At 37.5% G+C, this 24,076-nt stretch overlaps 2 protein-coding genes across 2 annotated transcripts in view; one reads left to right on the forward strand and one right to left on the reverse strand.

Moving 5' to 3' along the window:
* LOC150104653 (BTB/POZ domain-containing protein 6-like) overlaps positions 1 to 9,880 on the reverse strand; it is a 54,111-nt gene extending 44,231 nt beyond the window's left edge. Inside the window, exon 1 of the mRNA XM_090395603.1 lies at positions 9,671 to 9,880. Within this exon, the coding sequence (XP_090251729.1) occupies positions 9,671 to 9,880 (210 nt within the window). The remainder of the gene's footprint in view (positions 1 to 9,670) is intronic.
* Positions 9,881 to 18,581: 8,701 nt separating this feature from the next.
* The window catches only part of LOC150104654 (protein PALS1-like), a 282,994-nt gene continuing 277,499 nt past the window's right edge, over positions 18,582 to 24,076 (forward strand). Inside the window, exon 1 of the mRNA XM_090395246.1 lies at positions 18,582 to 19,250. Within this exon, the coding sequence (XP_090251372.1) occupies positions 19,184 to 19,250 (67 nt within the window). The 5' untranslated portion in view covers positions 18,582 to 19,183. The remainder of the gene's footprint in view (positions 19,251 to 24,076) is intronic.

Below are 24,076 nucleotides of genomic sequence, written 5' to 3' on the forward strand. Positions count from 1 at the left end.
CAGTTTTGCATGAAAATAAACAACAGGCTTACCATAACTGCACCATACAGCAGAGGTATTAAACAAGGCTGTCCACTCTCCGGTCCTCTTTACACAATTGCCATCGAACCCTTTCTGTGTAGACTCAGCATGCTGCTCAAAGCATGCCGCCCTAAACTTCCCTACCAAACCATAACCCTGACAGCATATGCTGATGATGTTACAATCATAGCCCGCAAAGAAGAGGACTACCATAACATACAAATGGCATACCAACAATATCAGGCAGCCTCAGGAGCCAAACTAAACACACATAAAACCATAGGACTGTGGTGTGGCAAATGGAAAAACCGAACCGATTCCCCAATGTCTGGTACCTGGTCCACAGAGGGAAACAAATACCTGGGGATTTACCTAGGAAACACACCCTCTTATGTGGATAAGAACTGGGAAACACTAAACAAGCGTTTCAAGCAAGTTCTAGGAAAGTGGGCAGCAATACGAGCCTCTGCCTCCACAAGAGGGAGAACAATAATCGTTAACCAAATAGCCACCAGTGTCCTTTGGCATACACTAAAGATTCTTACGCCACCAGTGCAATTCATCAAACAAATAAAGTCAACCATATATCGATTCATATGGAATAAAACAAACTCGCTTTCCTACTCCCAGCTATGTACTTCTCTCAAAGATGGAGGACAAAAGTTGGTCTCCATTGACAACAGGATAACAACGTTCCGCGCTCGTTTTCTCATAAATGCCCTACAACAGGAAATATCACACAAATGCACCACTGAGTATATTTTCACTTCTGCCACTAGAGGTCTCTCTCTCTCTCCACCACCTTAAGAATGACAACAGCTCAAGTGCCTGTAAATTTAACAAACTTCTACAAAGATGCCCTTCGACGATGGAAGAAGCTAAACCTCCAGCACACAGTGAAGACAGCATCCCTACCTGAAATCCTTATGGAACCCATCTTTCACAACACGATGGTAAGAAGCCCGATCACTCAGAAAGAATTTTTCTTTCCTCCATGGAGCTGGCGAAACGTGAGAATCTTGGGTGACATTCTTTCTCCAAGCCTCACTTGGCGCTTTCCAAATTCGCTCGAAAACCTAGAGTATGGGAATGAGTCTGAGCAGATAGACACCGTAAAGGCCGCGTTTCAAGCCGCTATGCCTGATAGCATAACAGAAGTGGGGCTTATCCCTCCAAACTCAGAAGCTTTGGCGCCTATCTTTCTGATAAAAACCAATAACTCATGGGAGAAACTTACACCCAGCAACACCAACAAGATCTACAGCACACTAACACAACAGTCGAACCAAAGCACATTGTTGGAAAATCCTGCATCATCTGATCAAACACTATTTCAATGGGATCTACCATATCGCACAAGAGCCATCAAACCTGACGCAGATATTCAGTGGAGAATGTGGCATAATATATTACCCACTCCTACTATATTACGAAAATTTAACTCAAACGTCTCAGATAACTGCCTCTTCTGCTACCAATTAGGAACGGTCCGGCATATCTACATGGAATGCCCAGTCAACACTAAATTAATCAGTTTGACTCGGGAAACGGCAGCTCTTATCTGTGGTAATCTTCATACAGAAGAGGAATATTTCAATCTCGTCCATGTGGACTCAAATAACCATTCATTCTGCAATTACCTTTTCATCACCGCAAAAGCGGTAATATACAACTTCTACCTCAGACATACAAGACCAGACAGCACAGCAACTTCACAGAGAGAGGCAACTGACCAACTCACTGCAGCCTTCCAACAAAAGGTGAGATGTCGGATCCTACACGAGCATCACCACCATAGGGAAAACAACACCTTAGATCTTTTCCACCAAGAATGGAATCCACGGAATCAACTCCTGGCTGAGCAGGGCGACTGCATTATAATCCACTTTCCAGCATAGAAGTGACACCGTTACTCCCCCCCCCCCAAAAAAAAGAAAGGGGGAAGAAAGAAGGATTGTTGTGCTTAACAGAGCGAAAGTTAATCAGCTGGCACTCTCATGTTAATAGATAATATTGTGCAATAGTAACTTCTATGTTCTTCCACATTTATGTTCTTATGTTAAAATAAGATCTTATGTTATCATGTTAAAATAACTCTTAATGGCTTTAATTTATTTAAAAAAAAAAAAAAATGTAATTAGCCTTATAAGTGACTTCGATGTAACATACCTCAACCAGAGTATGAGCATGTAACCTCTCTGTCTGACTGCAGAGAACCAAAAACCGGTTAATCCTGTATATAAGATTGTTATGTTTACAATTACAATAAAAAAAAAAAAAATATATATATATATATATATATTCATTTTTAATATAAACTGACTATAAACCCGAGAATTATAACAAATTGAGATTTATTTGCAAACGCTCATATTTTATTTGTTATAATTCTCGGGTTTATAGTCAGTTTATATTAAAAATGAACATATCCCAACCCCGAGTTAATAATAGTATTCATATATATATATATATATATATATATATATATATGCTGCCAGTTCGATTCCCGAACCGGTTTGTGATTGTCTATTCCACAGACAATCACGAACATGTGATTGTCTGTGAAAATACGTGGTGGTGGTCGGCGATAGATGACGTTGATGTAGAGTTGGAGTGTAGGTGATGAAGGTAGTTGCGGTTGGTGGAGACGGAGAGTTTTAGAGTAGGTGTCCTCCTTCGATGAGTCTTTGGACTCTCTGGAGGTGTTACATAATAATAATAATAATATTCTGGGCTCTTCTGATTCTTTCTGACCACAGGAGATATGCAGTGAGCTGGTCTTGGTATTACGTATGTATGAAAGAAGTGATTCTTCTGCTACAGGAAGGTCAGTCTTATATTTGTGTGATTTTTACACAATGGCATCATCTGGATGGGGAAGAGAGAGAGAGAGAGAGAGAGAGAGAGGCTGAACGAATGGAAGGTCAAAAGCTGCACAAAATTTCCGGGAGAGAGACCAGAAGGCAAGTTTTCTCATTTGGCAATTTCAAAATTGAACATGTTAATTTTTTTTTTTTTCAGCTGCTGCTGTAAACCGCAGTTTTGGCTAAGTGAGAAATTGCAGCTTTGCGCGGTGTTTGTCACCATTCACTTGTGATAGATACTGTTCTTTTTTTTTGGACTATCTCTGCACATTTGTAGAGAACAATTGCTTGGATAGTTTAATTATTTCTATTATTCGTCAGAATGAGAATTATTTTGAATTTTAATGATTTTACCATCTGCCCAGAACACGTGTTTGGATCAAAAAGATATTTTCCAACATATATTGGAACATAATATGTTCCAATATATGTTGCAAAATACGAGTATATTATACTCGTATTTTCCAACTGAACTTTTTTCATCATTTTATGACAGAAAGTTTAAAAGTGCTTTGTGTAATAACTAAAGATAAAAGTCTCAAAATCTAAAACAATCTCATCTACTTCATAACGTACGGTGCTCAATGGCCTGACATGGCCAACTAACCCGTTTCATATAAACTTAATTCAATGATAGGAACGTTCGTGTTATCTACGTAGTTTGCTGTGTTTGTTGTTTGCGTGTTTTCTCTGGCTGATTTATCTTTGCTAGAAGTTAAACCCGAATTTCCTGGAGGAAAATCCTTGCTACATAGGAGACCTGTTAACTGACGTTTATTTCGAAAGTTGTTATAAACGTTCGCTTCCCAGACAAGACTCGTATCTTTTTCAAAGAGCATCGTCGCTACAGACTGCTCTAATGAAAGTCCTTTATAAAACCATCAAACTTTTTTAAATCTTTGCATTTGTATAATGGAAGAAATGCTTTCTCCCATTATACTAACAAAGAATAAGAAGATAGTGATTTTTGTATCATTTAAAAAGAATAAAAAAAAACTATAAACTGATTAAAAAAACTTTTTAAATAATCACATGTTTTAATTTAAAACTGCTATTTAAAAGTATCGGTTGGTCGATCGGCCTGATTGGCGGAGCGGTTATCGTCTCTAACCAATAGAATATGAGTTCGAATTGCAGGCGTGGATGTTGAAAGCCTCAAGTGGCTTTAAAAAAAAAAATACGTCTGGTAGCTCGTGAAAGAGTTCATAGATTATGTAATCCTTAGATCCCTGCTGTACTAAAATGTGCAAGTAGTCTGTATCTTTTCGCGGGTCTGACCGTCAAAATGAAAGAAAGAAAAATTAGGGAAAACAAAAAAAAACCTTCACAGTGTACTGATACAGTTCCTCGACAGAGATCTGGACCAACAATGTCACGGATTTAGGAACGCCTTTAAATCTCTTAAAATTAAAGTATAACTGCATCGTATTAAATTATTTGGCTCTTCAAATTAAACTATAAAATATTATTACCGACTTTGCGGATGAAATTAGGTAGCGTTATTTATGCGTTAAAAAAAAAAAGACCCTTTAGAGAAACATAAAATGCTCTAAAATACAATAAAAAAAAAACTGTGTAGTTTATGTTTAGTACGCTTTTATGGCCAAACATCACGAAATAATGAAATAATGAGATGGGCGCACGAGCCCATTGTTTAATCGCTTCATCACCGCGTCCATTATTGTCAGCTAAAGTCAAGAATTTTTTTTTTAAATACTGCAAATGCTTTATAAGGTTTTTAAATATTCATTTAAAAACCTGGTAAATTCATTTTAATCCTCCCGTTTTTAATTAATTCGCGACTAGCTCACATCATCATCATACGTTATGCACCAGTTATACGTTAAATCAAACCATAAAACTATCTGAAAGAAGATGAAATAAAGTCTGGAAATGAATAGTTAAGTAACTCGCGTTTCCCAATTGGGAATGCCTTCTAGTGATTTGATTTTGCTACTCTAAGTACATAACATACTTTTATGCTAGCTAGAACTACCCACAAATCCTTTTGCACAGAGTCAGTTATTATTATATGATTAATATACTCTTATTAACCTTAACTCCAGTAAGTTAGAATCGTATAAGTGAAACGAATGCGTAGTTAGTTTTTGTGTTTTATAATCCATTCTCTCAACGAAATGCGGAATATTCTACATCATTTAAACCGAATATATTAATATGCAATAGTTTAATTATGTTTTTATCACTCCCAACGATGAGCAGAAATATGAAAAGAATCTCCATGTTCACTTTGTTTACGTTGATACACTATTCGAGCAATTAAGTAGGTTTTTTTTTTTTCACTCGCATCTGAAATGACCTTCCCAAATGTTAAAAATGCATGCGTTAGTGTCTCATCAGTTTTTTATACTCCTTTCTTAATTACACGCTAGTAAGTTCCATGATTATAATTAAAGGTGTATTTAACATTTATTTATTTTTTTGTAACATTCATTTATAAACTACTGCCCAGTATTTTTAAGTATTCAGTCTGATACAATTATCGACATCTACTAGCAACAATTTTTTCAGTATAATGAATCAAAAAAATTTGTAGTTTTTATCTGACTTCCTAGATGGCGCTAATGTTAGATAATGAGTGTAATTATCGACAATGTAATTGAAAAACCAATCGTCTTCTCACTGATAATGAAAAAAAAGTTTAATCTTCTCTATATTTTTTAAAGGTCACTAATTATTTTAAAAAATGAAAGAGAAAAAAAGACAGATCAAATGGATTGAATTTGTACAGATTTACAGAGCTATTTTTTTATCAATTATCAAGCGCTGCTTATGGCGTACAACTCCAGGGGTACACGAAGAGATCAATTATACTTTATAAAGTGATATGAATAACATAATCTCTAATGATTTATTTTATTATTTTAATTTTAAATCTTACTATCAATGCTTTCATTTTCAATTCAGTAAATAAATTAATATTATGCAGGAAAAATTAAAAAAAAATTAAAAAAAAGTCTTCTCACTGATAATGAGGAAAACATATATATATATATATATTTTTTTTTTTTTTTAATACTGTATATATATATTTTTTTTTCCCTGTAGATAGCAAGGTCAAGGCTAATTCAAGAACGCTATAATAATTACAACAATGTCTTTATTGAGTTTATTTCTTGCTCACAGTATATCATCTCAGCATTTTCTGAGATTGATTAATGACCCTCATCATGACACTCACAAATACAAATAATCCATTTTAATCCTCACATTGAAATCAACAATCTCTGTTTCAATGGAGTCACGAGAATCATTTGTGCTCTAAGAAAGAACCAAATGTCATTGAAAACTTGTTTGCTTCGCTTACGTTATTTTCTAGGCCATGCATTATCCTAAGTGAAGTTCTAGTTCGTCTCTCAGCTTTCTAACTGTATTTGGTAATTCCTAACTGTGTTTGGTAATATATATATTGTTTAATCGTTGGAAACATTCAGTTGAATACTTAATAATAATTAGGTATTCATATATGTCCGTGTTACTGCAAATATCCAATTCGGTATTTATTCGCATATAGTAGTTAGTACTGCGATATCGCTAATATTCCGTCATTAAACTCTGCCGTGCCCTTTTGTTCCAGTTTACCGTACCGCGACCTTACTATCTGACAAGGAATTTATTATGATGTAGCACGCAGAACCCGTAGGTCCACTCCTTTCGCACCCCATCCAAGGGCGCGTCCTTACCTTCATTAGTAGTACAGAAGAATTTTTCATGACGCTCCTATGTCATTGACCCCGAAACCGATGGAATTGCAAGCACGCTCACTACTAGAGTGAGCCATGAAATTGGCACGTCAAACCAGAGTTTGCAACTTACACTTCGGGAGTGGGAAAAAAAAAAGGGAGGGGGAGAGAGAGAGAGAGGTCGCTTGCGGTAAGTCCGTCTTGGTGTTCCTTTTTTTATGGACGAGAAATAATTTCAGTTGAAGATATGAATATAAACATTGGCCAGGTAATAAACGATGGCTAACATAGCAATTATACTGTCTTCTGAAGGACAGTGGCGATAGATGCACCGTTCGAAAGCCGATACCACTTCACATTGACGTTTGTTCTTTTATTCAAAATGAGTTTTTATATCCAGTTGAGTTTGCTTCTTCTTTTCATGCAATCTAAAAGAACATTTTTATTATAATTTATTCAAACGTTATTGCGAACGAACATGAATCTATGAATAGAGGACGCTTATTTCGGTAAGTGAATTATACTTCTTTCACAAAGTTTAATAAGTTTTTAATTGAAAAGGAAAACAAATAATCACTATATTATATAAATTCTTGCCGTGCAAAAAATATCTGGTAATGAAGCTCCTTGAATAATGTATCGTCAAACTTTCAAGAACTCTAAATGTAACACTCAGCAAAAGAGTGAACAAAAAAGTCAAACTTTCGAAAAAAATAAACCAGGTCCCAGTATTAAATCTCCGAGTTCTGATTATTCTCCGTTGAGACTTCCTTTAGCTATTTGTTCCCCTTTCAAGATAACAGCTTTCTAGTACTCGCCTCTTCTCCAGTGTCACGTGATATCCATTCCTTGCCCCTTCTGCACTAGAAACGCAATACTGGTGGAAGGGGATCAATTTCCTTTCTTCAGAATGCCAATTGGAAACCATCCAGACATCTTGACGGGCGCTGGGAGTGATTTATCTCCGAGTACTCATCTCGCGGCCACAAGAAATACCCACACAATGCCAACTCCGAGTTACTCGCTTACTATCTGCGGGACGTGCAGGCAAACCTCCTGACAGCATTAAATCCTCTCACCAGTAGATATCGCTAAGGTGTCCTTCCCGAAAGGTGTCAAAAACGTGTCCCATAATATGGATGGCTCAGTGTGCAAAAGGTTGAAAGAAAATTGTCACAGAGTTTTTTTGGTGCAAACAAAATACTTTATTCTCTCCCCCCGCAAATTGAATATGAATAAAGATTAACACGGTGATAGGAGAGTTATTTCTGATCCATTATCGTTCTGTAACCCCCCCCCCCCGAGTGTTAATCTAGTTTAGTATTTGTTCTAAGATTCAGTTGCACTTCATCCAATTTCGTTTTCTAAGAATATCGACTGTCGAACTGGAAGAGAAGATTTCTCGCTTTTATTGTCCATAGATAACTAGTTAAAAATTCTGACTGGTCAGAATTTTTAACTACTTATCTATTTAACTTTATTTATTTAACTTTTTATCTATTTAACTATTTTAACTACTTATCTACTTAACTACAGAATTTTGATGTCTTCTGCTTTTCTCACTAGTGGGAAAAGCAGAAGACGTCAAGCGTCGCCTTGTTTCATACGCCTCAAATCAAACGTTGTTAAGAATTTCTCATAGGTTTTAAAAGTTTTAAATTTGGAATAAGATCGTTTCTCTACTACTTGACGCACCTTTTGAACAAACTGTAAAATTACTGGCTGCAAGGTGAAAAGAAACTAAAGATCTTTTTCTTCCTGGTGACGATCGAAACTGCACTTTTAAAGTATAGCATTGTCGGGTGTAGGTTCAATCAAACGGTAGACTTCTCCACTTGATGGTGACGTCATGTAGGCAGGGAGGACAATGATTCAAATACACTTGAAATTACTATTAAGTAGATAGTAATTTTAGAATTTTTAAAGGGGTGCATAGCTTAGTCGGTTACGAAGATGCCATTTTGTTTCTAAATTCTTAAGTTAGAATCCTGCAAAGGACACTAGAAGCTTTTTATAAGCGCTTTTAAATAAAGATGAGTTAGCTGTCTTGTACAGAAGAGTCTTTTTTTTAAGCAAATGATAATGCTTTTCACTATCATCGACCGGAATCGATTGTAATTTCGAAACTATTTCAATACTGTAAACTTCTACATTGTTCTCAACTAGGATTTCTGAGTATCGGCTATTTTTCTGTTACTAGGACTTGAGACATTTGTTTCCAAGTCCCGAGAATGTACATTTTGATATATTTAAGTTTTATCACTTCACCGTGCACATTCCTTAAAATAAATGGGCATCAAACTTATTAAACCAACTTCTTAGATGGTTGGATTCGGCTTTAAACTTATCGAACAAGCTTCTGGTCCCGCTCTTTCATTCCGTCTATCTGTTTCTTTGTTCCTTTTCCTTTTTTTTTTTTTTTGGAAAAGCCTTCGCATACTGTTTTCCCTGAGGACTAATATCCAGCTTTTCAAGCAACATATTAACAGATTTCTCCACACAACACTACTATGTTTTACGCTAGCGACCTCTCTCTCTCTCTCTCTCTGTGTGTGTGTGTGTGTGTGTGTGTGTGTGTGTGTGTGTGTGTAGATTGCTCAGTGGGGACTCGGACTTCTCCATTCGATTAGAGAAGATTCTTCCTTAAAATATAATACAAAAGTTTGAATTCTGAACTACGTCAGTGCGGCATTGGATTGAGCTATTTGAGAAATTAACCGAAGTTTAAATTTCGTCTATTATGAAAGTATTTTTTCAAAGGTTTTCCAAGCATTTACACCTTAGCCGATGATAGACGCGATCTCAGAATTTATTTCCCTTGTAGACAGATTTTTTACAAGAAGCACCTTCACAACTGTCGAAAAAAAATATTTGTTCTAACCAGTAATTAGGCTTAATACATAAAAGGAGGAGGAGGAGGAGGAGAGAGAGAGAGAGAGAGAGAGAGAGAGAGAGAGAGAGAGAGAAAGAGACAGGTCAACATTTTAAGTTATTTTGCTAATGCTCCATTGCATTAATTTCTCCGTAGTATTCACGTATGGGGTGTAATGGAAACCAATTACAATTTTAATCTACTATTACCCGTAAATTCACATTTCGATCCCTTTGGGCCTGTTCAAAACTAATTAGTGTCCTATCGCTAAAGCGGAAGAGATTATCTGCACATTCGTAACATGTTCTCTTTAATTTCCCAGAACACTTTACAGGCGAGTGTGGAATTTGTGTTCTAATCCTTAGTTGTTTCCAGTCTGTCACGTTACGATGAGAATGCTTTGCACGAATGTGTTTCATTTCATCGTGGCTTTTCCAGTATCGTTTTCTTCGATTTCTTTCGTTCTTTTAACAGAATCGTGGCCAAATCTAATTTGCATTCAATTACGGTCTGTCTATGACATTGCAGAATTGAAAAATCTTGGAATAAAAGAAACGCTCTTATTCTAACTGAATAATTTAGGGTAATAGGATAGAAGAGTCGACCGATATTGATCCGAAAGGAGGAAAGGAAGATTTGTTATTAGGTGTTGCTACTTAGTCAATAAAAAAAAAGGGTGTTTGGCCTTATGAGAGCTCATTAAAAAAGTAGTACAATGCGAAGTTCATTTATTTTAGCAAAGTTTATGAGCGACGATATTAGAATTAATGAATGTGATGGAAAAAAGAAAGAAAAAAAAAAGATCGCTTCTAAGTATAAAATGAAGAATATTTCGTAATCGTTAAGGTAAATATACAAAAAAAAAATATAATAAACCCTTTCCTGATTGTTCATTTTAATGCAGAACTCAAACCTTTCATTGTTTACATTTTATTTTTCACCTGAAAAGTCGGACTATTATTATTCACAATTTACAAAAGGCGACCAATCATTTTTCGCTTCACGTCAGTGAAAACCAAAACGAAGGGCGATACGAGTTTCTTTTTCATGACCGCCTAATACTTCGTAAAAATATACTGGAATTGTCTCGATCCACAGGGAAAAGAAACACAAAACCTAGATGATAGAAGTTGTTTTTTTTTTCACAAAATAGAAACTCCTAACCATTACTGCTGTGGATGTACAAATAGAAATTTCAATTTCTGATTTATAGGAGGGGGGGGGGGAGAAGGAAGCGAAACATCATAAGGTTGAACCAAATTACGGCCTGTAGATTTAATCTAAATTCTTTCAAATTATAATTAAACTCCGTACAGTTAAGAGTTATCCACCTTACTGCTTTTTTTGTCTATTTAAATCTACTTAAAACATTTTAAATTTACTTCAGCCTTTTTTTATTAATTTAATATTAATATTAATTTATTGGAAGAAAAATTGAATTATTCTATTTAATAGAAACGTTGATTCCCCCCCCCCCCAAGTTAGGATTGACGAATAATCACTGGAAATATTTTTTTACTTCCAAATTAATTTATCGCAGTAGTTTTCATTTTAAATAAAAGCCAAGAAAGGAAGTAGATCGCCCTCTGGTGTTTAATTATAATTTGAAGGCTGTGACATCAGTAAATCATATTTAGTATTAGTTACAATTTAAAAAATAAAACTATATGTGAAAGTAAGTGCAATAGCGAAAAATTATTTTGAATTAATTTAGTGAACTAAATAAAATATTTATTTTATTTTTTAAAAGAAAATGGCCTGTTTAAAGCGTTTCTAAATTCACAATTCATGTTCACAATTTAAAGGATCTATTTAAATTGTAGTTGGCCAAATGGACAGCGTCTCCAATTAAGAAAATATTGGGTTTAGAAACTCCTTTCCTTCTCCCCATGGGCATGCCCCGTTTTTTTTTTTTATTTGGTGTGAAGAACAAGGTTCCCCCGACTATGTAACTTTTACTCAACGCCAGCACTAATATTAATATATTTTGTGTGGTCGTTGCGCGGATAAAATCCATATAAGGGTGATTAAAATTAAAGTATCCCTGTTTAAGACTTGTGGAGCGCCACTCAGTGATCTGAATACTGAGAAACTTTGCAGGGATACATTGTGCGTCATGAGGAAGCGGCGATGTCTGAGGAAAAAAAGGTAGTTCAAAAGTGCACCACCAGAGGGACCTCTATGTTGCACAGAATATAGGTGTAGTAATTTTTGTGTGTGTGTGTGATAAGGAGAAAAGCGAAACAAGCATAAATAACAGATTTGTATTCACTGCCATTATGCATTCATGAGCTGTAATGCTCAATGTGCTACCCTTCCCAGTATGGTACAAACTGCAACCTTTGCACAGTGTTTGTGTGTGTTCAACGGCAGAACGTAGCTGGTCGGAACTGGAGTTGCGCACATGCTGCGTTATGCTGTTTTTCAGCGCCGGAAGTTATCAGGATGATCCCGATAGACCCTGTCTTTGAGAAATCTCCCCCCCCCCCCCCAAGAGCCAGAAATCACGAGGGAGGTCTGATCAGGTGTACGAGGAGGCCATGTAGTGATAAACACATGATCTGACCTTCGTGAAATGTTCTCGAAGAACCTCCTGTACAGATCGACCGATGTGTGGAGAAGGCCCAATTCTGCATGAAAATGACTGAATCCACGCATAGGCACTGCTGTAGCATAACAAAATTGTTTATCATATCGCGATACCACTCGGCAGTAACTGAGCAGGTCACAGAACCCGACTGGCGAATGTCCTCGAAGAAGAATGGTCAATGATAAACAAAACTTCACCAAACAATAACTTTGGGTGAATGCAAAGGAATTTGTTAGATTGCATGCGGGTTTTGAGCAGCCCATACCTACCAATTGTGGGTATTCGCAGCTCCGTTCAGGTGAAAGTGAGCCTCATCTCCCCACCAAAATCATCCACACAGCCACTCAGCATCCAACTCAACTCAAGCAAGGAATGCTAAAGAGAATGTCAGTCGACTTTCAAAGTCCTGCGGACGCAACTCCTTTGTCAGGATTATCTCGAATGGATAGAAATGCAGAATCTTCCGTAGAATTTTCCAAGTTGTGTAAGGCACATCCATGTGTCTTGATACAGCACGTACACTGTAGGAATTAAAGCTGTTATTCATGGCCTGCTCCACAACGGCAGTAGAAACTTCATTTACTTGTGAACGGATTGGTTTCTCCCAACGATCTCTCAAAACAACTAGTCATTCGTCGCAGAGGACCTGGAGATAGTGGACCTGTTCGACATTTGTCAGGCGACGAAATTCGCAGAGTGCAGCAATTGGATTGCACTTGTTTAGGTAGTTCAGCTTCACGAGCAAAGCACGTTGGAGCAAGGTTGGTGCCATCACTGTGGACGGTATTAACGACCAGAAGGAAGGGGGAAATCCCGTGTCTATCTTTTTAACACTTTCATTGCCAAGCTGAAAATTGGAATTTCGTGTGGTGGCCAATTTTTTTTTTCTTTTTTTTTTTTATTTAGTTAGCGACGTCCACGCGATAACGCGTGATCGGCCGTTTGGTGAGCGTTTGCATCGCGCGATATCGCGTGATTGGCAATGAACGTATTAAACTCCCTTAGCACCTACTGAGTTGAGTGATATGTAAATATTATGCATTTGATGTATACAACGCCCCCTAGTGATGACTTTTGAAAACTTTTTTCTCAGCTATTTCTTCCGCATGACGCATAATGTATTCCTGGATCACTGGGTGGAGAGCCACCCAGTGATCCAAAAGTAGTATGTGTGTGTGTGTGAAATATAATTTCGAAACGTTTTGTTCACCTTTTCCCTTGAAAATGGCTTCTGAATTCCATAAATTCCATCCAGTCAGATTCCACGAAAGACTAGGCAGATTAAACAAATCTAATAATTTTTATGCGACCTACACTGTTTAGTGCTGGGGTCGGCTAAAGTTTTTATTTTATTTTATTTTTTTTTTTACGTAATTCGGAAACCCTTCTCTGGAAACGAAACAATAAACTTTTAAAGCCACTGCAGTCCAACAATGAACGGGGGCGGTGGTCTCTCACGAGGAAATAAATTTCACCTTCCACTTAAAGACAATCACAAATATCCGTGCTCGCTGAGGGATTCGAACACACAGCCAGTCAGGTTACGAGTGGAAATTGGCCGAAAAATCAGCCAACCCGGCTATAAGCTGCTGACCAGAAGTTCTAGCAGTAATTTCTTGCAATTCCTTGTAATTTCTTGCAGATTGAAGATTTTTATTTTATTTTATTTTTTGTTTTGATAAAAGGAAAAAAATTCGTCTCAAGCAGCGAATCTCGTATGTTATTATTATTGTTATTATTATAGCTCGGATTGAGCTATTTAGTATTATCGTCGAAACAATGCGGCATCTATGTGTGTTTCGTTACGTGTGTGCTAAGAGTGGTTTATCTATTATGAGGAAGGGACTTCTCCTTCCTCACAAGAGATAACAGGTTTCTTTCCTCGTCACAAACTCAGTTTTCCGGAGAAGAAAGTGTTTCAATTAAAATCACTAACGTCTCGCTAATAATTTTGTCTAGATTGAATAAATGTTAGGTAATGTTCGTCGAGTCCTTGATGGCATATCCGAAGCGAGCACTTTCCTCACAGGGTACAATTAGCGGGAAAAACATCGCTATTTCGACTGTGTCACGTCATGGAGTTCTTACACCAGCAAGATAAAAGTCGCTCATAATAGTAATTAAGTTCTAACATTGGGAATTGCGACAGTAATATCGATTGTGCCTAACAGTGGAACCTTTAAAGTCCAATTATGAGAATATCGCCAAAATTGAGCGTTATATGCCAGAATAATGACATAACACTAAGAAATGAAAATTTCAATATCGTAATATACGTTTATGAGTGTGCTAATAGTAAATCGAAGTGGTTGTTAGTCTTTATTACATTTAAGGTAAGAATGTGGAAAGCATTGATTTTCGTTATAGATATCTGTCTGGGAAGAACCTAAACTGAAGTTGCAAGTCGTCATGCCAATAAAAAAAATAATAATAAAATAAAAAAAAAATAATAATAAATCTCATGCAACTTGTGTCATGGCGAAACTTATTCATTTATACTAGAATATTCTGTAAAGTGATTTAGTAAGTGCAGCGTCGACCTAATTTTTTGTTTACAATACAGAGAAAATTTAAAAAGAAAAATGTTAAAGATGGCAGTGTTTTCTTTTTTGATGATACCTGGCATTTATAGCTACATAACAATGAAGGAGCTTCATTTAAAGGTGATTAGCTAGTTTACGAGTAATGTTTACATAACGTACCGGTTTTATTTGTTGTCATTTATAACATAATTTTGTATAATTTACAATCGTTTGGACAAATTTTATGACAAATAAAGGTCCATTTTAAACTTAAATATCTGTGATGGATATATAAATTATAGTAAATATTAGAAATATTAAATTTCAATCAAATTTTCTTCCAACCAGAATGGATTTGGAGTATGCATACATACACAAATGAACAGGCAACGAAATTAACAGGTACGTGCTTATGCATTCTTCCGAAACCTCCTAAACACGATAATAGTATACTGTGTGAGTTTGATCTCGGTGTCGCGTAATAACTTATGATGACATGGTAAACATACCTTGAGTAGGAAATTATGCATTTTAGGTGGTAGATATTCTTCATTGCCTGGTGTGAAACCATCGTCCTGCTAATTAAATGCCTGAAGTGGCTTGAAATATGTTGGTCTCAAGAATTTCCGGTTTATGTAACACTTAGTAATATGTACGAGATTACTTGCGCTAGCGATTTAAAACCATTAGTGGGTAGGATAATAAACAAGCACACATATGCATGCAGTATTCACACTATTGTTGCAATTTGACACAGGTTAGAATATATATATATATATTCAACTGGGGATTGAATATAAACCCCACAGTTACTTGAATTAAAAAAAGTCAAGAAAATTCCGTTACAGACTGGATTTTTACCTACCAAGACCTTTTTTCACTGTCTGACAAATATCGTCATACACGTATAACGTACATAATATTGTTTCCTATAATTCTTATCAGTACTATCTTCTCCTTGTTCTTGAACAATAGATGTTGTTCCCAAGCTACTGCGGTTTGCATCATTTATCTGAAGTAGTAATTTCTGAATAGGTGGAATAAAATATGATTTCCGGTGAATTGGGATCGATTTTTTTTTTTTTTTTTTTTGCGTCTTTAAGCTATGAATGCTTAGATATTATATAAGTAATAGTCCTATAATATATTAGCATTAGGAGTATTAGCATGCTATGTATATTAATAGTTATAATGTGAGCTCTTCATACAATATGAAACATAACTGTCGACTAGTTCAAATAAGACTCGGGGAATTTTAGATAATCATTTGCTAAACATGGGTCGAACGAATGATACGTCGGAAGCTAAGGACTCTCGTGTGGTGTCTCTACACAAAGAAGACCATACTCAACAGTTTATAGCTAAGGAATTGAAATGTTCTCACGCAAGCGTGAGTAGAGTATTGAGCCAGTATTCTAATAACCGGAGTTTTCAAAATAATTGCTGCAATAGCAGCCGAAGGGTAACAACTACATCAACAGATGAAAGGAGATTGAAGAATATCTTGAAGAAAAACCGCTTCCGAAGTGTAAGGTATTTTCATAGGAGATGGAGAGAACTAGGTGTGAATGTGTCTAATTCTATGACGTTGAGACGATTTCACAAATTGGGTTTTAAATCACGTGAGTGAGCCTAAGAAGAAGCCGCTTGTGACTTCTAAGCAAAAGGCAGCTAGAGTGCGATGGTGTAAGCAAAGACTGTTGTGGGGTCAAGAGGAGTACTAGAAAAAGGCTTTTCAGCGAGGAAAGTATGTTTTGTGTGTTTTCCATCAAGGGATACGTGTTTGACGTCTTAAGCAAGACGCATTTGATAAAGAATGCATGAAACGTTCGGTGAAATTTGCTTCCTCTGTCATATGGGCTTATGTGACCGCATAGTGTCCAGGTAGGCTGTGTATTGTGTACAAAGAGTCAATTCCAAAGTGTACCAATAAATTCTTGAGTACTTTATGTTACTGGCATCGAAAGATTTATGTGATGGTGTTTTCCTTTTCAGCAAGATCAGCTTCTTGTCACACTTCCAAGACAACTACTAGATGGCTCAAAGAAAGGCAAATCAGTGTAACTCCTTGGCTGGAAAACTCACCAGATTTAAACCCCAATGAGAATTTGTGGAAAATTATGAAGAAACGTCTTCTAGAAGTTGCCCCAAGAGACAAAAGCACATTAAAAATAAAAAGGACTGTGAACCCAGTCTTTTTTTTTTTTTTATCAATCATATGCCCAACCTTTTACGAATGGTCACAAAAGCTAAGGGGAATGCAATAAAGCACTAATATTTATCATGTTTCCCTTTGCATTATTCTAATAATTTTAAACGTGTTTTTCAAAATATTAGAGTAATGCAAAGGGAAACATGATAATTATTAGTACTTTGTTGCATTCCCCTTGGCTTTTGTGACCATTCGTAAAAGGTTGGGCATATGATTGATAAAAAAAAAAAAAAAAAGATTGGGTTCACAGTCTTTTTTTTATCAAAACATGAACTTGTTTCTAGTCTGTTTGCAACAGACTAGAAACAAGTTCATTTTTATTTCTTGGGGCAACTTCTTGAAGACGTTTCTTCAAGAAGGCTCACTTCAGCATCAGTGCTTTACACTTAATCGTATAGACTGATTGACGGATGAACATCCATCCTAACAAAAATGTGTGTGCAGCAGTAATGAATCTAAATTATTTTACATTTCGATCATATTTGTAATAAAATTATATATATTTAAGTAATAGCATCGGGACTGAGCGAAATAAATGATTTTGCTAAATGTGTTTACTCTCATCTAATTTGCACTTTACACTGATCTTCGTCAATCAATAGGTCAAATAACCTATTGATTGACGCAACATCCTGAGTGACCTAAATTTGTCATTTAATGAGGTTTCAGATGACTTTAAACTCAATTTCTTTTCAACGAGAAGACACCAAAGAACGCAACACGATTCTTTCTTATTATATGAGAGAATCGTATTACTTTTTTCCCCTTTCTTTCCTTCTTTTCTCAGTAATATTTATGTGTCGAAACTGCAGTGAAGCAATCTCTCAACCTATCTTTGTGAAACCCACTGACAGATCTCCCGCTTAGCGGATTAACCTGGAATAACAACGCGGTAACCTAATAAAGTACCTACAGAGTCTATTATAATTAAAGTATGAACGTTGGAAACCCAACCTAACATTTTTCTTTCTCTGTCTTTCTCTCTTCATATCAAATCCCATGATTTTCATATTCTGATACGTAATTCTGCTTAACTGATTCATATTTGGTCAACAAACTTGCAAAAAAAATAGCAGTTAAGTCCTGAAAGGTGCTAATGGTTTCATAATTTCTACAAATTATTAACAGTGTCTAAACTAAGCTCCCAATTTGTCAGTCACTGGAATGTTGCAGGAAGAAGTGCACTGTACAGCTCTTTTATTCTTCCATTTCCAGACCCAGCAAGTGAGTGTCGTCATCCAGAGGAGAATGTGGAGCAGACAGTGAGATAAAATAAGGGCTGTGGGGTGCTATTCTTAGCAGGTGAATATGATAGTAAGGGTGACAATAGGCAGATGACGTCACAAAAGCGCGTGCACGACCTGTTCGAGGGTGGAGGTGATGGTGGTTACCAAGCTACAAACAGATGTGTCCGGGAAAAAAAAAAAAAAAAAAAAAATTGAATGATCCGAGGCGATGCCGACTGGTTCTCAGCTATCGACATCGGGTCGGGTGAGTCACCTCTAGTCGGCTACCGACAGTGGCTCAAACTGGCGAACGAACGAAGGAAAGAGAGAGAGAGACGGACGGAGAAGTGGCCGTGACCGTCGTAGATACGCTTAACTAGTCCATCCACGTGAGACATGAGTACCCTGCGGCTACAAGTTGCGTGGGAACCTGTTCTCCTGTCTACACGCCCTCGTGGTGCTCGCGCAGGACAGGTTTGCTATGTCAGCATACAAACTAACAGCTTGCAGAGAAGTCTCGTGCACTACGACTCGGATGCAAGTGTCGGGAGGTAGCGTTCGTTCAGGACGTTCGGTTCTTTCGTTCCTTTCTTACTGTCTGTGCCCAGAGGGAGGGGTGGAAAGAAGTACTTCAAACCCCCCTCTCTATCTCTTTCGCAAACACGGCGACATTGCTTGTGTCATCAGGTGTTTTTGACTCTCCTCCATTATTTCCTCCTCCTTTCCCCACCCCCAGGTATTTGAGGAAGCCATATTGATTCGTGCGCTTCAACATCCTCCCTCTTCTCCCCTCCCCGGCTTCCCAGCTTTGCCGGCGCCGATACGAATCTCCTCCGCGCAGCGACAAAGGGAGGAAGTGTTCGGACGGCCACCGAGAGCAACGGTTGTAAGGCTCGTGTTTGAGTTCGTTTTCCATGAAACGCCCGTAAAGCAAATACTCCATCCCGCCTATGAGCGCAGCTACGAGCACAAGAAGCGTGTTCACCACGGAGATGTGTGCCCAGCAATGTGAGGTGCCTCCATCGGTTGATAATGCCATCAGACTCATGTGACGCGGTGTGGTCTTATTATGTTGCGGTCAAGGACACCATCCCCGCACTACGAAAGGTGCTGTAGATAAAGCGCAGCAGTCACTAATATAGGTAGTTAAAGACTGAGGATATACCTACAACATGGTTGACCTCGGCGGTTACGTCATAATTCTCGTGGAGACGACGGACAAGAAAATTAAACTCTACGGTGAGTACTCCAAATATTTCGTTGTAACCTCTGTAATAGGTGTAACCTCTTTGCAATAAGTGGATTGTATAGATCCCTCTACAAGCTGTAATTCCCCCATTTCCAACTCGAGAGGTTAACTGTTGCTCAAATACCGAGGGTTGCGATGTATTTACTTAGTCTACATGGAAAAATGCTGCACTTTCGCCTCCCCTCCCTCGGGCGATCTTCATAGCTATGATTTCTTGTAGTTTAAAGGCAACTCCTAATGTAAGCAAACAGAAAAGAATGGGCATTCACCAGGCCAGGTTAAGTAAATATTGAACGTGCCCTTCACAGAGAGGGGGATCGAGAACATATTTCCATTTAAGCACTTGAGGATTAATAAATATGAGATAGAATTTTTATTTATTATTTTATTTTATTTTATTTTACGATCCTCCTTACCGTAATTAGTGCACTTAATGGGGAAAAACGGTCTTTCCCTGCAGCCTGATCGACTGTTTCCCCTATCGTGGAGGTCACTGAAATCAATGTCTGTAAAATTTGGATGTGATAGTAGATTATAAGTTTAAGACTAAATGCGTTTCGCCTTCCCTCTCTCCCTGTAACTCGTGAAATGTGCCCAGGAAGTAAATATTAGGGAATGTTTCATTATTTTCTCGCCCCTGAACAATATCAAGTAATATTGTCCTATTTCGGGACACAACTTCTTAAGCCCTGCATCATTAGAAGACAAATTTAGAGCAAATTGAAATGGAAATAAAATCATGAAATCTTCTTAATAGTCCTCTTGACAAAATTAATGAATTCTCATAATTCGCTAATTTTGTGTAAATATTGCAGGCCTAAAACACCTTTTGTAAAAGTTTTAAACAACCGCGATTCTATTAGCTACTTTCCCAATGACGTCTTTACAAGCGTTTATTGCATGCATGAATTTTTCTTTTCATCGGAAGTTTTATCAGTAAGTAGGCCTGGCATGTAAACGCCATATTATATCATATACCATTAGATTACAACTTAAGTTTTAAGCATTCAAGGATTGATAAATGTGGGGGAAACGGTCTTTCCCCTTCATCCTGATCAACTGTTTACCCTATAGCGGATGTCACTGAAATCATGTCTGTAAAATGTTGCGTCCTTAAGGTATTTGCATTCGTCAAAAGGATGAAAACCTCAGTAACCTTCTAATGAGAGACTAATTGATTTCATGTGAAAAATTTCAGTCGGGATGAAAGGTACTTTTTATGTTAAGAAAGCATAGCAACGATACCGCTTTAGTTAATGGTTGCGTGGTTAGCAATAGTGCTAGGAAATAAAAAGTGAGTCAAATCGATTTATTTTTTTGTCAAATACCACTTGATCTAAAAGCATCAGCCTGCTTACTACACATGGTTGAAATCGCTAATAACCAAAATTATAAACTTAGCCACTGCATTTTTTTTTTTTTTTAGAACCGTAACCTATATGATACTGCCTAAACAAACAGCAATAGTACCAATTTAGTTGATTGACATCTGGCGTAAAATCTTTTTTCTCATCCCTTTCATTTGTTTTTTCTCTGAATTACTATTGAGTCATTAAACCTAGCAGCAGATCATTACATTAAAAACCAAATATAATATTTTTGTTGCTCACTTCGCATACATACATGCAGCCAGAGTAGCACACACTTTGATATTAATTTTTAGTGTAAACGCCTTATTAGACTAATACCTTCCGCGTTCTAAAACTAACCTGACAAATTTGTCACCATTATAATGAAATAGTACTTCTACTAAACAACTAAAAAAAAAAAAAAAAACATATGCATGATTAAAATTTGCATTTGCTTTCTTCTTAAGTAGGACTACAACAGGCCAGTCTACAATTTTAGCATTTTGATTGGTGTAATTTTCTATTTTTTTTTCTCTCTAATAACATTTAAGTGTTTAATCTGCATCATGATTCAAAAATATATGTTGATGAGGTTTTTAACTGAAAATACAGCATTTTTGTGATTGTATATATATTGAACTAGACAAGGGGAATGGGTACACCATAATACTTTTGGATTTTGCTCAAGATTTTGACAGAACACAGCATGGCAGACTGCTGCATAAATTGGAGAAAATGGGTTTGGGTTATACAATATTAGCATGGATAAGAGGATGGCTTACTGACAGATATCAAAAAGTGGTATACGGGGGATCTGAGTCTGTAAGGTTTAAGGTAACAAGTGGTGTACCACAAGGATCAGTGCTTGGTCCACTGTTATTCAATCTGTACATTAATGATATCGGAAGGATTTGAAAAGCGACATACAGCTATTTGCTGATGATGCAAAGATAGGTAGGGTAATCAGGAATGCTGCTGATATGCAATCTTTGCAGAATGATTTGAATAGGCTGGAATTGTGGGAATGGGAAAATGGGTGTCAGTTCAATATCAGTAAATGTAAAGTCATTCACTTCGGCATGATTAGATATCCAATGTCGTATTATATGGTGGGATTAGGCTAGAAGAAACTGATGAGGCTAGGGATCTTGGAGTATTAATAGATAGGAAGTTGAAGTTTAAGGGCCATGTGGCAAAGATTGCAAATACAACTCAAAAGATAATTGCAATGCTGAAACGAACTTTCAGATGAAAATATAAGGATGTTATTTTGCCTCTTTACAAAGCCTTGATAAGACCTCCGTTGTGATTCTGATATATTGGAGAGAGTACAAAGGAACGTGTTAAAAATGATATCAGGATTGTGGAATACTGAGTATGAAGACAGATTGAGAATTTGTAGACTACAGACACTAGCAAACAGGAGAAAGAGGGGGTGATATCATTTAGACTTACAAACTTTTGAAAGGGTCGTACAGGATTTCAGTTGATGGAATTTTAATTTTTCAATTTATGGAGGGTGGGGAAAGGGCGAGAGGACATCCTTGGAAGCTGAAAATGAAGGCCGCCAAGAAGGGTTTGAGGGCTAGATTTTTCTCTCAGGGGGTGGGGCGTGATTGGAATGGATTGCCATTGGATGCTGTGAGTGCAAGCAGAGTGAATGAATTCAAGAATAAGTATGATAGCTGGTATGTGTCTTGGACTATATTCATAACTAGTGTCTGTTCTCATGACGCTAACCTTAAAACATATAAATCACATATATGCGAAAATAGTTGTCATATAGGTGTCACTGTTAAGCAGTCCTGAAGGTTTGGGCTTTTCCAAACGCTAATGTATTTTTATATACAAACTCCAGTTCATATGAAGATTTTTATATATTATTCCTACACACGGAGGTCGTGAAACCTATAACACAACAGTACCTGAGGGGGGGGGCAAGTGGTTAGGGTGGGTAGATGTAATGATGAGAACTTGATTTGATAACTTCGACATCGAGGAGGGTATGGATAATTATCAGCAGCTGCTTGTGATTTTACGTTTAGAGGAAAGTGGAGGAATATGAATACATGAAAATACCGAAGCAAAAGGCATAACGCAGAAATAGGACATCTGTGCAGGAGATCTGTATGATAATATCATCTATTTAGGTAGAGAGCATTCGTAGAGGGGTTTTGATAATTCATGAAACGTAAAAACAGAATTCTAGGGTGGACAGATTTGGAATTTATGTGGTGTGTTCTCGGTTGTATGATTAGCAGAAATAGCTGAATCTGTAATAGGCTATGGTTGTAAGGTACACTATTTGAAAAACCGACACCTCCATGGGCAAGATGCATCGTACAATATAACGAGTCACGTGTTTGTAGCCGATATAAATGGAGGAATATGATGCTCCCAATTCAGCGCAACTGTGTCCGCCTGAAATGGCTACGAGAAGAGAACTAAGCTTGAAAGAGGCATTGTGATAGGAATGCCATGTTGCAGCCTATGTGTTTGGCAAATTGTTGCAAAATTGAACCATCCCAGGTCAATAATCAGCGATACTATACTGAGATGGAAACGCAGGGAGTCGACTGCGAGTGCTACACGCAGTGGACGACCTATTACATTCAACGAACGTGGCCGTTGGGTGCTAAGAAGGATAACATGTAAAATCCACTATTCGTTAGCCGACTCGTTGGATGCAGAATTCTGGGCATCGCTGGAACACGAATCTGCACAAAAACATTCAGAACCGAGGCTCACAACATGGGTTTCCCTGGTAGGATCGCAATATGCAAGCCCCATATTACCCGAACCAACATGCAGTGGGAAGTGGAAGCTTCCCACAGACACTCGTAGTTACGGTTACACACTAAGAGACTTCACCAGGCATCCACCACACCTACACTTGTCCATCTGCTCGTGTTGGTGTGGTGGATGCCTGGTGAACGTCTCTTAGTGTGTAACCGTAACTACGAGTATGAAATTCGGAGGTAGCTGTGTGGTCCTAGTTTGGCCTCGGACCTCTATTTGTGGTGCCACAAACATTGAACTCAGAGAGGTATCTGGACAATCCTCCTACTTTGTGGCACTTCTACGGAACTGACCGTAAGAGACCATTTGTCTCTTTCAGCAAGACGGTGCGTCGTGTCATAAGGATGCTGTTATAACTGCGCGGTTTGTGGAAATGAATATCACCACACTTGATTGGCCTTCACAAAGCTTTGATCTCAATCTGTGGGATGAACTGGAGCAGTGGGTGAGGTCAAGGGATGTCCATCCCACAACAGTCCAGGACCTCATTACATGCCTACAGGAAGAACAGACCACAATTCCCATTGATCGCTATCGTACGCTTGTGGAAAGTATGCCTCGTAGTCATCGCTTGCTGCAGTCATCGCAGCGAAATCCTACATCATATTAAGGTGGTTGCCATGGGTGTTTGTTCCTCACATTATGGTGTCCGTTTACTTCTTTCCAAG

The sequence above is a fragment of the Typopeltis vanoorti genome, chromosome 7 (genome assembly GCF_054136105.1).
Source record: "Typopeltis vanoorti isolate ZY-2024b chromosome 7, IOZ_Tvanoo_1.0, whole genome shotgun sequence".
NCBI lineage: Eukaryota > Metazoa > Arthropoda > Arachnida > Uropygi > Thelyphonidae > Typopeltis > Typopeltis vanoorti.